The sequence below is a fragment of the Mustela nivalis genome (assembly GCF_964662115.1).
Source record: "Mustela nivalis genome assembly, chromosome: 9".
Taxonomy (NCBI): Eukaryota; Metazoa; Chordata; class Mammalia; order Carnivora; family Mustelidae; genus Mustela; species Mustela nivalis.
The window spans coordinates 75,855,920-75,872,458 of record NC_139028.1 but is presented as its reverse complement, the minus strand read 5'-3'; the positions used below and the strand labels follow the sequence as shown (position 1 = coordinate 75,872,458).

Here is a 16,539-nt window from a genome sequence, read left to right as displayed (position 1 = left end):
ACAGAGATTACAAGTAGACAGAAAGGCAGGCAGAGAGAGAGAGAGAGGGAAGCAGGCTCCCTGCTGAGCAGAGAGCCCGATGTGGGACTCGACCCCAGGACTCTGGGATCATGACCTGAGCCGAAGGCAGCGGCTTAACCCACTGAGCCACCCAGGTGCCCCATTTCTAGCTTTTCATTTAAAGTAAGAGACATGTGACTCTCACTTGACCACTAAGAAGCCCTTGAAGGGTTATTAACTGACGGAATTTCAGTATTGTTCTATCTTGGGAAATAAGGAGGCCCAAAGAGAAGGGAGAGAGATAGGGGAACAGCTGGTCAGCGGAGCAGTCAGAACACACAGTATTTATTAAGTTAACCATCTTTTATGAGCATGACCCATGGCACCCCAGACCAGTTACAATAGTAACATCCACGATCGTGGATCCCAGATCGCCATAACAAGTGTCACTATGAAAAAGTCTGAAATATTTTAACACTTACCAAAATGTGTCCGAGAAACATGAAGCGAGCAAATGCTGTTCTTAAACAGTAAAAACAGACTTGCTTGATGCAGGTTTGCTACAAACCTTCAATGTGTTAAAAACAAAACATAACAACAACAAAAAAAAAAACCACCACAGCATCTGTGAGGTGCAATCAAAGGGGAGAAGTGCCTGTTTTTTTGTTAGGGTTGAGATTTTCTATTTTGTTTCCTTGTTATATGCTTGTTAGAACATTTTTATGACGGCTGCATTAGAATTTCTTGTCGGGGGCACCAGGATAGCTCAGTTGGCTAAGCATCCAACTCTGGATTTCAGCTCAGGTCATGATCTCAGAGGCCCCTATGAGCCTCCCTGCTCAGTGGGGAGACTGCCTGTCCCTCTCTCTCTGCTCCTCCCCTTGCTCATGCTCTCTCTCTAAAATAAAGAAATAAAACCTTAAAAAATTTGTCAGACTGGGGCACCTGGGTGGCTAAGAGGGCTAAAAGCCTCTGCCTTTGGCTCAGGTCATGATCCCAGGGTCCTGGGATCAAGCCCCACATGGGCTCTCTGCTCCACGGGGAGCCTGCTTCCTCCTCTCTCTCTGTCTGCCTCTCTGCCTACTACTTATGATCTGTCTGTCAAATAAATAAATAAAATTTGTCAGATAATCCCAAATCTGATTTATCTTGATGTTAAGCATTGACTGTTTTTTTCCTCATTCAAGTTGTGATTTTCCTGGTTCTTGGTATGAAAAGTGATTTCTTTTCTTTTATCATCAGCATTTTAGCTATTACCCTAGAAGACTCTGGGTCCTATTTAAATGTTTTGTATGGGGAGGTGGTCTTTTTGTTTAGATTTAGGACACAGGTCCTGGTCTACTTTTTCAGGCTGTGGTTCTAATGACAATTTAGCTTTCTGGGCATCCACAGTGGTATTTCGGTCTGCCTGATTGTTTTCTGGTGCCACTAGGATTCCCACTGGTCCTTTCTGGTTACTTCTGTGGGTGAGCAGATGGGAGGGAAAAGGAGGAATTTCCTCACACTGAGCCACCTGGTACCTCTCGGTGGGGCAAGAGAGTCTCCAGGCCACAGGCACAAAGAGCAACTTCAGGACTAGACATATGTCATGGCAGTATCCCAGTCTCTGGGTAAAGGGGGTCTCCTGCTCAGTAGGGAATAGGAATCCCTCCCTTGACCTCTTATTGTCAGTGCAGCTCCTGACCGGTTTCCCCCTGCTAGACCAACTAGACTCACTTGCTGTTACTGGCAGGACACTCATTTTATCTTGGGGAAGGAATGAGCCCACCTGAGTCACCTTCTGCTGGGTCACCTCTTGCTGTTAGGCAAGGGTTGTAAGAAACCCTCAGCCCTCTGAGGAAACTGGTATTATTCCCAATGTATAGGTGATGAAATGTTCGAGTGACATAAGAGGGTTGCCTTATTTTTCAGCAAGGAGGCTATATCAAATGAACTTTTCTGCCTAGAATAGTTTAGAAAAGCTGAAATAAAATAAAAATAGTAGGGCACCTGGGGGGCTCAGTGGGTTAAGCCTCAGCCTTCAGCTCAGGTCATGGTCCCAGGGTCCTGGGATCAAGCCCCACATCGGGCTCTCCGCTCAGCGGGGAGCCTGCTTCCCCCTACCCCTCTGCCTAATTGTGATCTCTCTCTGCCAAATAAATAAATAAAATCTTTTAAAATAAATAAATAAAAGTAGCACCCATTTCAAGGCTGTTCAGAGAACAGTCAAGCAGTCCGGCCTTGAAAGAACAAGAACTTAAGAGTTAATAAATTAAAATGATTCCGCCACCCTGTGCTACTTTCCCCATCAAGGTCTCTGCTACAGACTTGTAACGGGCCTAGGGAAGAGAGGCTACGGAACAGAGAGCAGTTAAGAGGCCAGAATCAGGAGCGGAGCTTTCTGTAGTCACAGGAGGCTGGAAGACTGAAACATCAGGGTTAGCAAGACAGGCAGGATCTCAGAGAGAAGAAAAAGCAGCAAGCTTGACTTCAGAGCTGCTTTCCCCTGAAGGCATTTGCCAATTTGCAAACAGCAGCTGAGATGGAGAAAGCAGGCAAAAATTGTCAAACAGATTTCTATTTTGAAAGTAAAATAGAGCTTCCAGCAGTCTCAAGGCTGGAGGGAACAACAGAAGAAGGAGTTCCTAGAAAGCACCACTAACCCAACTGTTACAAGAACAGACAGAAAACTGAACATGCCTAAAATTACTGAAGAAACTGAATCCATAATTTAACATTTGTTCATAAAAAAAGCTCCAAAACTGAGATGGCTTCACCACAGCATTCTTTCAAACATTAAAGAAAGAATACCAATCCTACCAAATGTTTCTTGGTAACAGAGAGTGAATATCTCACTTTATTTTATGAGGCCATTATAAGCTTTATGCCAAAAACATGCCAAGAACATTATGAAAAACAAGAATTATTGTCGTAAACATGGATTCAAAATTCCAAAACAAAAAATGAAATCCAGGGGCGCCTGGGTGGCTCAGTGGTTAAGCCGCTGCCTTCGGCTCAGGTCATGATCTCGGGGTCCTGGGATCGAGCCCAGCATCGGGCTCTCTGCTCAGCAGGGAGCCTGCTTCCTCCTCTCTGCCTGCCTGCCTCTCGGCCTACTTGTGATCTCTGTCTGTCAAATAAATAAATAAAATCTTAAAAAAAAAAAAATGAAATCCAGTGGGGTGTGTGTGTGTGTGTGTGTGTGTACACACACACATATCCATGTATATTTTAAAATATTTAATTTTTAATATTTTAATAAAAATAATATTTTTTAAATATCTTGATCAAATTTGCTTTATTCTGGGAATATGGAAATGGTTTAACACAGGCACAGAATTAAACAATATAATTCACCACATTAATAGAATAAACAGAAAAAAATAAATCTAGGAATAATTTCCATAGATGCAGAAAAAGCATTTGATAAAAACTCTACACCCATTCATGACAAAAAAGAGAAAAATAAAGGTCTTTAGTAAACTAGGATTAGAATGAAACTTACTTAATTTTTCTTTAACTTCCTTAATCTGATAAAAGGTATCCAGAGAAAGCATTGGTGATATTTTCATCAAAGGACATCATGATAAATCAGACTAGGAAAGGACTTTTTTTTAAAAAACACACACACATTTTGGGGTGCCTGGGTGGCTCAGTTGGTAAAGCATAGGCCTTCGGCACAGGTCATGATCCTGGAGTAGGGGATGGAGATCTACACTCAGCAGAGAGCTGCTTCTCCCTCTCTGCCTGCCCTTCTCCACTCATGCTCTCTCTCGCAAATAAATCGTTGTTGTTTTTTTTAAGATTTTATTTATTTATTTGACAGACAGAGATCACAAGTAAGCAGAGAGGCAGGCAGAGAGGGGGAAGCAGGCTCCCGGCCAAGCAAAGAGCCCGAGGTAGGGCTCGATCCCAGGACCCTGAGATCATGACCTGAGCAGAAGGCAGGGGCTTTAACCCACTGAACCACCCAGGTGCCCCTCAAATAAATAAAATCTTAGAAAAAAAAAAACCCACCCATTTTAGCTACATTCTATATATATACACACACACATATATATATGCTTTTATACATATATACACTTTTATGAATCTGTATGTATACATGTACATACATATATAGCGTTTGTGTGTGTGTGTGTATATGTGTGTGTGTGTACACACACACACATTTCCAAACTACATAAACAAATCCTACAGATCACCAAGTAAATCAGTATAAAGACCCCACCCAAGAATAGCTGGGTAGCCAATTAACATATGAAAAGATCCTCAACCTGCTGAGTCATCAGTGAAATGCAAGTATTAAAAGCACTATGATACACTGTTGCACAGCTAGCAGAAGGATTTAAAAGAGACTCTACCAAGTGTTCACAAGGATGTGGAGCAACTGGAACTCTCAAAGGCTGATGATGGGTAAAAATTGATATATAAGTGCTTGGAAAACTGAGAGCTAACTACTGGGACTCCACATATGCATGCAAACCCAATGACCCAGCGATCCACTCTAAGATATACACCCAACAAAAGACACCCAGAGTGCCAGCGGCACTACTGAAAATAGCTGGGAAGGGGTTCAAGACAGGCCCTCCCAGAATGTGCCACTTTGACATTTGTCTTATTTTGAGCTGAAAGCACTTGAGATCCTGCCACCTTAAGAAAAACTTCTGCCCCTCCTTTAAATATACAAAAGAATCTAAATTGAGGGTCTTTCCCCGAATAAAGGTTATTAGCAGAGACAAAATTTTTTTTTTAAAGATTTATTTATTTATTTATTTGACAGAGAGAGAGATCACAAGTAGGCAGAGAGGCAGGCAGAGAGAGAGGAGGAAGCAGGCTCCCCGCTGAGCAGAGAGCCCGATGCGGGACTTGATCCCAGGATTCCGAGATCATGACCTGAGCCGAAGGCAGCGGCTTAACCCACTGAGCCACCCAGGCTCCCCGAGACAAAATTTTTTTTAAGGATATTACATAATCTCTATACCCAATGTGGGGCTCGAACCTACAACCCTGAGATCCAGGGTCACATGCTCTACCAGCCAGGCACCCCAGCAGAGATCAATTCTATCTGAGTGAACTACCTGTATGGCAGGGCAAACATCTAATGACCAAACATCTGTTCTTCTAACCAACCTGGGAATTACATTCCTTTCCTCTGAAGTCTCAGACCCCTGTCCCCTTTTTGTCCTTAGCTGAGAATGACATATATGCCTTATTTTCCCAGACTGTCTTTGGAATTTTCACGTTTATGTGATTTGTCTATAAGGATGCCTATTAAATCTCATTTTCTCCTATTAATCTGTCTTATATCAGTTTGATTCTTAGTCCAATTACAGGACGTTTAAGGGGATAGAAATTCTTGCTTCCTGACAGCCAGAAAGCACTTTTTTCAAAAACTGGGATAGAGACAACTAACTAAATAAATCTAATAAAGAGAGTAATGTTTCTGTAAATATAAAGAACAGAGATTTGGTATTTATTAATGTGTATCTATTAGTGTGGAAACCATGAGGTTTCAAACCAGCATATTATATATAACATAGTTTATAATTAATTATATAAATATTTACATTAATAATTTTTTATTTTGTTAATATTTATGTTATATATATTTCTACATAATTTATAACATATTTTTTGTAGACTAGAATGCATACACATTTCAATATAATGGGAATATGGGAAAAGATCTGTAAAGATATACATCAAAAGTTAACATAATTAACATAGTTACTGCTTGTATTTAGGAGTGATTCTTCTTTTTTCTCTTATACTTCTATTTTTAATTCTTCTGATATTAATATATATTACTTAAGTGATCAAAAAAGTTTAAAAGTATATATTATATGATTCCATTTATATATATAACGTTCATAAATAAGCAAAGGCAGAAGAAAAATTAAATTTCCTTACTACCTAAGCCCATTGACAAATCCTTGAAAGGCAGAGTGACATTCTTCTAGGGCTCAACTGACTCGATGTTAATACTTTGCTAAGGGTGAAAGGCAATCCTAGCCTACCCTCTATCCCTCCCACCCCCTAGCATCCTGTAAGTCTACTTAAACATATAAAAATTCCTTGGAAATTTCTTTTATCTCTAAACCCCCCAGCATATATCGCACCAATATACATCTGAAGGGTCTCATGACTAAGGTTTTATTAGATGATAATACGTGACCTTTTCCTAACAACAGCTAGCCCCCTCAAGGTCCTGGAAACCTTGCTTTCAAAATTCTTTAGAGACTTAGACTACCCCAACCCCTCCCAACATGGAAGTATACAATGGGCCACTCCTCATGACCCCAGTATAGTTCTTTCTGCCCACAGGTCCTATCCCCATGCTTTATGATAAAATCACCTTTTGCACCAAAGATGTCTCAATTCTTTCTTGGCCTTCTGCTTTCCACCCTAACATCTTTCCTACATCAGTCAGGGAGACATCATCCTTGGGGATACAGTCAATAACGAGAATGGTACATAAGTGAGATTTCTGGAATGCTGGTAAAGTTCTATTTCTTGAAATGGATATTAGTTATGTGGAATGTTTAGTTTGTGAAAATTCACGAAGTTGTGCACTTTTTTGTATGTATAATTTAATTGAAATTTTACCAAAAACCAAAAACAAACAAAAAAACCCAAACACTGTGTTTTGTTTCCCTAGTAAAATATTCTGCCAAATGTTTTACTTCTTCTCATATATGGCCTTTAATCTATTTCCCCCCCTCTGTGAATCAGTTGCCCACAATCAGAAAAAAAAAAAAAATCTCATGCTTAGTATAGAATTATTCGTTTATTCTGAGCCCAGATTATACTACCAACTTTTAAAAAAATAACTCTTACACAAGTATGGTTTCTTATCGTTTTCTTCTTCCCCTCATGATTAAAATATATATATTTTTTAAAATTACCTAGAAGACAGTTCTTTTAGTTCAGTTAAAGAAAATCTTATGACACAGAAATCTCATGAATATAACTTGCATAAAATATCAAAAGTTTCAGGGTACCTGGGTGGCTCAGTTGGCTAAGTGTCTGTCTTAGACTCAAGTCTTGATCCCAGGGTCCCAGAATCAAGCCCAGAATCAAAGCCCTGTATCTGGCTCCCCGCTCACAGGGTACCTGCTTCTCCCTCTCCCTCTGCCCTTTCCACCATCCGTCATGTTCTCTCAAATAATTAAAATATTTTTTAAAATTTAAAATATATATATTGTAAAATGAATAAATAAAAATTAAAAATAACAAAATGCCAAAAGTTTCATTACAATATCCCTGAAACTAACATTATGTGTCAACTATACTTCAATTTAAAAAAAGTTTCATTTCAGACATTAGTGATATTTACTATATTTACCTGGTAATGAGGTTTATACCATTGCTTTAAGTCCCAATCCCAAAGAATCATCTGGAAAACAAAACAAAATAAAACACTTAGTTAAAAATCAGAAATAAACAAATATATGTCAAGAGGAAATAGAACATCTTCAATTAAAAGACAGCTTACTGTTTGGGGGGGCAACTGGAAATGTGAGAATAAAATTATCTATAGAAAGAATATTCCATGAATTATATACTCTGTGATTAGGAAATCAAGAAAATTGTCAGAATAAAGCCACTATAATAAGGTATATTAACCTTCAAAATATCCATTACCACAAAAAGGAAAATACAAATCAAAATAACACCTAGTTACTAAAAATACAAGAAGAATTACAAATCATCAGACATTCTCCCTCCTCCCACCATCTTCAAAGGATCATCACTTATCATTCTAAACCACGCCAGTAGGTGGTGCTATTTCCTTACTAATAAGGCAGTTCTTGCAAAAGCAATTTAAAAAGCTTGTCCTTGGCACCTGGGTGGCTCAGTGGGTTAACCTCTGCCTTAGGTTCAGGTCATGATCTCGGGGTCCTGGGATGAGTCCTGCATCAGGCTCTCTGCTCAGCGGGGAGCCTGCTTCCCCCTCTCTCTCTGCCTGCCTCTCTGCCTACGTGGGATGTCTCCATCAAATAAATGAATAAAATCTTAAAAAAAAAAAAAAAAGCTTGTCCTTGAGGTTAGATTAAGTATAAAGCAACAGATTATAAACAGCAACACTCAACCCTTTTGATATGTAGATAATTAGTGACCGTTTTCCTGTTTGTCTCCTTTATAGGCTATCCATGATAACTTCTTAGTCCCAGGCTAATATTTTCCTGTCCTTTTTCTTCCCGGCAAGCTTTCTGGCCACTTCTCTTTCCAACAGTCACTATGCTCAAGGAGAAAACATTAGCTTTAATTTAGCAATCTATAACTGCTATCTATAATTAATCATAAATTTCTCTTTAATAAAAAGGTCTCCTTTTGCCAAAATAAATTGATAATAATCTCAATTTTCTACATAGCTTCCTACTCTCTAATTTAAACCTAATTTGTAATACAATCACCTGATTTCTATATACTGAACTATTATTTTTTTCCAAGTAAATTCTTCCCCCGACAGGGGCTCCATCTCACAACCGCAAGATCAGGAGTCACATGTTCTTATGGACTGAGCCACCAGGTGCACCTGAATAGTGAACTATCTGTGTTGTTTTTTATCCTTGGTCTTCTGTCTCCTCTGCACAAGATCTTAAAGGGTTATCCACTCTATCACTGGTCGAATATTTTATCAGGAGTTGGCATATTTTTTTTCTATAGAGGGACAGATAGTAAATATTTCAGGATATGGAAGCCGCCTAAGGTCACTGCGACATCATCTTTTTGTTTTACAATGCTTAAAATGGAAAACCATTCCTATCTGAAAAGCCCTACAAAAACAGGCTGGTGGCTGGATTTGGTCGGTGGGCTACAGTTTGCTGACCCCTATTTAGAGGACATACCCACCCTTAATCACTCAAAAGATTGTCAGTTGTCATTATCACCATATCCCTGTCAACATCCTTGCAAAAGGTCATATCTTGCTAGTGAAAAAAAAAAACCATTTCTCCCCCAAAGAATATCCCAACATATGTAACTACATCTAAAACCCATGGACCAGTACCCACAGAATGGACATGGTGTAACTACATGCAAAGTAGTTCGTGAATATTAGTAGACTCATTAAATTTATGCAGTATTTTACATGGCCCTAAGTGTAATCCTGAAATAATTATTTCAGGTTGTGATGTGACCAGCATACATTCTAGATTCTAGAAACATTAATTAATGCAGTTTAAGATGTTAATCACTTTCTCAGAACACTCATGTTAAAAGTAATGTAACTTGGGGCACCTGGCTGGCTCAGCTAGTTAAGCAGCAGACTCCTGATTTCAGCTCAGGTCATGATCTCAGGATCATGGGATTGAGCCCTGCATAGGACTCCAAACTCAACCCAGAATATGCTTCTCCCTCTCTCTCTACCCCCACATTCTTTCTCCCTAAGATAAATAAATTTTTTTTGAGAGTAACATAACTTAAATCCCTAAGTTTCTTTTATACTTGGTATTTCTATGTTCCACTTTGTCCACTCTCACACAATTGTTATTTTTAAAGATTTATTTATTTGAGAGAGAGAGAGAGAGAGCAAGTGAGCGAGCGAACACACACACACACACACACACACACACACACACACACGGCAGGGGGTCTGGGGAGCAGGGCGAGAGGGAGAAACAGACTCCCCGCTGAGCAGGGAGTCCTACATGGGTCTTGATCCCAGGACTGACCTGAGCTGAAGGCAGACACTTAACTGAGCCAACCCAGGCATCCCTACAATTGGTATTTTAGACCCAACTGCAACACTTTACTTCTGTCCTTAATTTTTCTTTTGAGATTGAGGATGTCAACTAGCATAGTGACCATTCCTTTCATCATTTATAAACCTAAGGTTTTATTTTTTTTTTAAAGATTTTGTTCATTTATTTTGACAGAGAAAGAGAGATCACAAGCAGACCGAGCAGCAGGCAGAGAGAGAGGGGGAAGCAGGCTCTCTGCCAAGCAGAGAGCCCAATGTGGAGCTCGATCCCAGGAACGTGAGATCATGACCTGAGCCAAAGGCAGAGGCTTAACCCACTGAGCCACCCAGGTGCCCCAAACCTGAGGTTTTCTTAAGTCACCAATAAAAGCACAGGGCAGACAGGTGTGAAGTCAGAGCCACATGATCGGTCACCAAACATTACCTAGGAGATAGGCATCAAATCACTAATTTGCATTCTAAATCTGCAAACTTGCCTAACTACTGTCCTCCAATCCATACTTCCACATGTCTTCTACAAAGTATGTCATTAAACAGTGACAAATGCCTATTCCTCACTTTCCCAATTCATGGGTCTACATAGAAGCTGATCTTTTGCTAAATCAAGCCTATTTTCATTAGGACAGTTTCTTAACACGGAGTCTTCCTTGCTCCCCATTTCATTCAACTATAATGAAATACTATCTTCTTAAATGCTTGTAGTCTACTGCCAGAACCAGACCTCTATTCATATTATGCATTCTTAAGTTAGTGCTATCACTCCCAAGCAGGTGAAAACTGGTTCTTAGGACACACACACAAAAATCTTAAAAATAATAAAATGATTGTAGGTCTCCAAACATCACAGGTACAGAAGCAGAGAGACTGTCAATCTACAGTACTGAAATTTCATGGAGGAGGAAGAAAGATTAGAGGGGGAAAAAATGTCTACAACGGCCATTGGGAAGGGAATGATAATAAAAATAAGGCTGAGAAATAGGGACATAAAGTCATCCGGCTTCTTGCTGAGAGAAACACCATTAACTTATGGTCTGAGTGCACCGTGTTGAAGGTTTGCCTGCTTAGAAGCTGCAGCAACATGAGAGGTTATGGACGCCCTACTCCAACTGCTCTTGGAGGCCTTTGTCTGAAATCCCCTGCAGGTTAGCAACTGAAAAAACATACAGTGAAAGTCATAAACTGCTAGCAGACTGTATTCTGTTTAATCTGAACACCTAGCGATTAGTGATTTTGAGCAAACACGATTTTTGCCTGGGTCGCAGACGATGTATGAGCCAGGAATTCTGCAGGTGCAAATGTAGGAAAGCAGTGTGACTCCAAGTGTGCCCCACGGTAAGATAAAGAAAGAAATGAACAGTACAGACTTAGGGATTTTTATAGCAATTTAACATTGGCTGAAATGTTTTTAGTGCATTTTATAAAAGCATCAATCCACAACAGATCAGAAGGAAAACCTTCCCAAAACTTGGACTTTGCTGTACCGTTTAACCTAGATGCACACAGCAGCACTGTACGGGGTAGCAAGCAAACTCGGTGTAACCCACCTGTCTGTAACAAGATGGGGACACTAGTATATTCATACCATGGAATACAACGGCGAAAATAAATGAAGTACCGTTACATACTACATAAATTAATCCCAGAAACAGAGGACTGAATAAGAAAAGTCACAGAAGAATACACACAGTATAATTTGATACCCGTACAATATTTACTTTTCAGGAAAGTAAAATATACTTTTAAAATAATTACTTTCAGGAATATAAATAAGATATATATCATATATCATATATATTTATATCATATAGAATATATATTAAAATAATTACTTTCCAGGAATATAAATATATAGGAAACTCTAAGAAATTCAGGATGGTGATTGTTTCTAAGAGACAAGAGAAGGAAACTGGAGCCAGGCGTGGCATACAAGGAACTTGAAAGTTACCGGTAATGTTCAAAATCAACGGTAACGGAGAGTAGCTGGTGTTTGTTATCCTTCATCTATACTTTATGCATACTAAGAATTTAGGAAGGTAAAGAAGTGAAGACAGTGACTAGTGAAAACTCGAGAAATTGCGCTGTAAGTGGCAAGAACGAAATGGGATAAAGGTTGGAAAAGAATGTGGGGATAATACTTTTTGTCATCGTTGACATGGTTAACAAAAGCTCTAGGTTCTAGAGCTTGTCTATACCTGATAGGAACGATCCAGGACAGTAGCAGAACTAATAATACAGGATAGATTGAGAGATACTCAAAATAACAAAATCCTTAAGAAAGATACTGCTCAATGGCTCTATAATAATAGGATTTAGATAAAATTTAAACTAGGAAACAGTAATGGAGTATTAGCCATTATTTATCAGATTACGATCTATAGATCACTTGTTCATCAGTGGAATGGAATATTTAGAGGGAAAAAGGAATCTATATACTTTACATATATTTCACAATTATGAAATATTAGATTAAATCTGACTTCCACAGAGATCTCATCATCCTCATCGTAATAGCTATTATTTTCTTAAAAGCTGGGCAGGTGCCCTAAGGCCTGTGTTACTCTTTACAAGTTATCTTAACTGAAGTATTTTTACGTCACTGGAATATTATTGTTTGCATCTATTAAAGTTTCCATTCTTTTCATTGTGTTGCACTATATCTCCAATCAAAAAAAGAAATGGCTCAAAGTTGGTTTCCTAAAGCTTAAGGTATTGATAAAAATAGAAACAGATAACTCAGAATTAATGCTCAGCCTAGATCAAGAACAAGACTCCAGGGGTGCCTGGGTGGCTCAGGTCATGATTTCCAGGTCCTGAGAGGTTATGGACGCCCTACTCCATAGGGACCCCCAAGTTGAGCTCCCAGCTCAGCAGGGGGTCTGCTTCTCTCTCTCCCCCTCTCTGCCTCTCCTCCTGCTTGTGCTCTCTCAAATGAATAAATAAAATCTTTAAAAAAAAAAAGTCTCTAATGCAAATGGAATACAATTTAATGCAAATACCACACAAACCTAAAAAAATTACTAGAACATATAAAAGTGACTATCTAGGGACGCCTGGGTGGCTCAGTTGGTTAAGCAGCTGCCTTCAGCTCAGGTCATGATCCCAGCGTCCTGGGATCGAGTCCCACATCGGGCTCCTTGCTTGGCAGGGAGCCTGCTTCTCCCTCTGACCCTGCCTGCCACTCTGTCTGCCTGTGCTCGCTCTCATTCTCTCTCTGACAAATAAATAAAATAAATAAAAAAATCTTAAAAAAAAAAAGTGACTATATAAAAGCTAATTTTTTTTAGACTTGTATTCATTTACCCTATATTCCTCTGTTTTCCACTTTGAAACTTCACCAAATAATGATAATAGGAAGCCATGGAAACGTTTAGTTCATATTCCAACAAAACCTAATAATCGTTTTGAAAAACCAACAGAATCTTTCTATAACAAGAACATAATGCTTTCTTATATGAATCTGAAGATTCTTGTTCTTTTTTTTTTTTAAGATTTTATTTATTTATTTCACAGAGATCACAAGTAGGCAGAGAGGCAGGCAGAGACAGAGGAAGGGAAGCAGGCTCCCGGCTGAGCAGAGAGCCCAATGCGGGACTTGATCCCAGGACCCTGGGATCATGACCTGAGCTGAAGGCAGATGCTTTAACCTACTGAGCCACCCAGGCGCCCAAGATTTTCATTCTTAAAACAGAAAAGATACCATCCAGATTCTCTCCTCCTCACTGCGAATGCGCATTAAAAAAAAAAAAAAAAAGATATACTACTGCTGAGGGGCCTGTAAAACCAGCCACGCAGATGATAAACACTATGCTGTAAGAGATAACAGATCAAATAATTTCCAACATATACTTACCATATGACACCTTGGGGTATCCCAGAACCAAAAAGGCACAGGATGTAAGAGTAATTACCGTCACGCTTGCATACAGTAGCTATGTCACTTAACTGCTGGATGAACATGCCCGTGTGCTAAGTCTGAATCAACTCTGGTTATGTGCAATACTTAGAGGAGGGAGGGTGGCAGACAAGTTCCTACGTGTCTATCACTGAAAACCCATACTACAAAAGAGGATTCCCGCCCCCCCCCATTTAATGATTATTTTGTGAACTCTGACAGAAACTGAGAAACGTGTATTAGAAGTTCTGAGAGAATCAGCAAGAAGTCCTGCCAAACAATGAGAATATGTATCTCCTAACTGCAGATTTATACACTACTTTATTCACAGAAGACAGCTGGTGGTTGAAACACATATGCTGGTCATAATTCAGCGTTTAAGGAATAGCATATATGTAACTACACGCAATTTTTGGCCACAGAGTATATACATCCTTTCCGTGTGCTATGGGAAACAGGGCAAATAAAATGTATTTGTTTTTGAGAGAGACAGAGGAGGGACAGAGGGAGAGGGAGAGAGGGACTCTCCAGCAGACCCCTGGCGAAGTGCAGAGCCTGATGTGGGGCTCAGTCCCATGACCCTGAGACCATGTCCCACAGCCAAAATCAAGAGTCGGGTGCTTAACAAAGACACCCAGGCACCCCTGTTTCTCAAGTTTTTAATGGTCATTATGATAATGGTCATTAGCTTAGCAACTGACACAGCTCTGAAAATAACCTTCAGTGAGAAATCTCTTTACAACTGCAGGGGTCACACTGAATCTGAGGATTCAGAACCAAGAGCCAAAAATACTCGCTGCCTTTCATCAACCAATTACGATTTTGCTTGGATTTTTCTAATTTAACAGAAACACAGAATAGAATAGTATTTGGTTGGGTACAGAATGAATCTACAACACATAACCTATCTACTCATCAGTGAGCCACAACAGAGATACCCTTAATGTTGCAAACAATGTTCAGTGATATAAAAATATTGTGACTTTTTAGTTTTTAAAAATTATAATGGGGGTGCCTGGGTGGCTCAGTGGGTTAAAGCCTCTGCCTTCGGCTTAGGTCATGATCTCGGGGTCCTGGGATCGAGCCCCGCATCGGGCTCTCTGCTCGGCAGAAAGCCTAACCCCGCCCACCTCTCTGCCTGCCTCTCTGCCTACTTGTGATCTCTGTCAAAAGAATAAATAAAATCTTTAAAAAAATTATAATGAATCATTTTTATACATTTGTCTAAAATTGACAGGTGCCTGCCACGCATACTGAATACATAGTATATGGTGCATGGATATTAAAAGTTTAAGAAAAACTGGCAGAAACATTCATTCCTCCCATATAATAATAGACCATTCTTTTAAAGTCTTACTTCCAAGGAAACAGCAGTTTATGTCCTGTATATACATTGTTCCTAAGTCAGCAAAACTTTAGGCATCTAAACTTTAGTACCAATACCAAAGTAGAGTCTGTAAATAATTTTAATAGAAAAATAATTTAGCTAAATTTTTAACCACAGTAAAAAAAGAAGTTGTAGTGGGTACTGTATGTTTTCAGAATATGGTTCTGCTAAATTAGAAGGCACAATTTAATGAAAGTATGAAATTTTAGTAGCTGTTTTAGGAGCTTCCAATATTTATGTTTCCTTTTCAGCTCAAATACAGTATCGGAAATTATTATATATTTTCACATACTAAGGTCATCTGTTCAAAACTAATTTTAAAAACAGCATTCTAAGTAGCATATGAGGTATATACTACTTAAAGAATTTTTTAGGGGATTTGATAAAGTGAAGCCAAGACTATGCCTTCATATAAATTCAGCTTTGTGGTTTAAAAAGTTGAATCCTGATAAGTTTCTGTTTGAATATGTTTATAAGTCCAACATGCTTTACAGAGCTCTACAAAACCACCAATACCACAGTGAAACATCACCAGTACAACCAGGAGATGTTATCAGGTTCTATTACGTCAATGAGGTTTTATTTTATTGTTCCCTATGTAGCCAAAAAGAAAAACATATATGCGCCTTCAAGCCAAACTCACAGAACTGTTAGACTTATGTGAAATTTAAAAAAATGTTTATTATGGTACAGCTGTGAGTTAACTGTTACAATACCCTTTATTCTCAAATTGGCTAATGACAATTTACTTGAGCTTTGTGTATAAATCCATGCTAATGAAACTGACTGAATTTCAGTATTTCCAACTTTTTCTATTTCTATGCCTTCCGACGTAGGCCCAATAAAGAAACCATTTAACTCTGTGATTGTTTACTGACCAGAAACCAGGAACATAAATGGATAGCCAAAGTGTTAAACTAACTAAACCTGTACTTTCTAACCATCTAAAGGGCAAAGATAGTACCCTTGACCCCTGCATGACAAAGAAGGACCCCAGACAGAAGAACTGAGAAGCAGAAAAAAGGGGTGTGTGTGTGTGTGTGTGTGTATACAGGAAAGGTGGTGGGAGGACTAGTATTAGTTGGATACCGCTCCCACTAATCCAAACAATATGATTATGGTAACTTAGACAGTCTGCTAGGTACCAGCACCATATTAGACACTTAATACATATTGTCTCCTTTAATCTTTACTAGAATTCTCTGTGGTAAGCCTTATTTCCCCATTTTACAGATGACACAACAGAGACTAAGAAAGGTTAAGTAACCAGCCCAAAGTCACATGACTAGTAAGTGGCAGAGACAGAAACTGAATTGGGCTCTAACTCCAAAGCTTTAAGGATTCTTAACCATGATGCCATACCATCTTCTTATTATTTGCTGAACACTATTATATGCCAGCAGTGTGCCAGGCACTTGGCAGCCATGTAAAATCACAACTCTGCCAGTCACCCCATTTTCTCTATGGAGAAGTTGGGGCTCAGTGATTATACTAATAATTCTGTATTTGCCTCCCAGAGTCCTTTTGCCCTTCGCTCGCTCCCAGGGAGGCTGACCCCTATTCTCTAACACT

At 39.2% G+C, this 16,539-nt stretch overlaps 1 protein-coding gene across 2 annotated transcripts in view; it reads right to left on the bottom strand.

The window, feature by feature from the left end:
• Positions 1–16,539, bottom strand: part of PDE3B (phosphodiesterase 3B) — a 179,334-nt gene that overhangs the window by 60,015 nt on the left and 102,780 nt on the right. For both annotated transcript variants that reach the window (XM_082683140.1, XM_082683141.1), the window contains exon 2: positions 7,328–7,378. In XM_082683140.1, the coding sequence (XP_082539266.1) occupies positions 7,328–7,378 (51 nt within the window). The remainder of the gene's footprint in view (positions 1–7,327; positions 7,379–16,539) is intronic.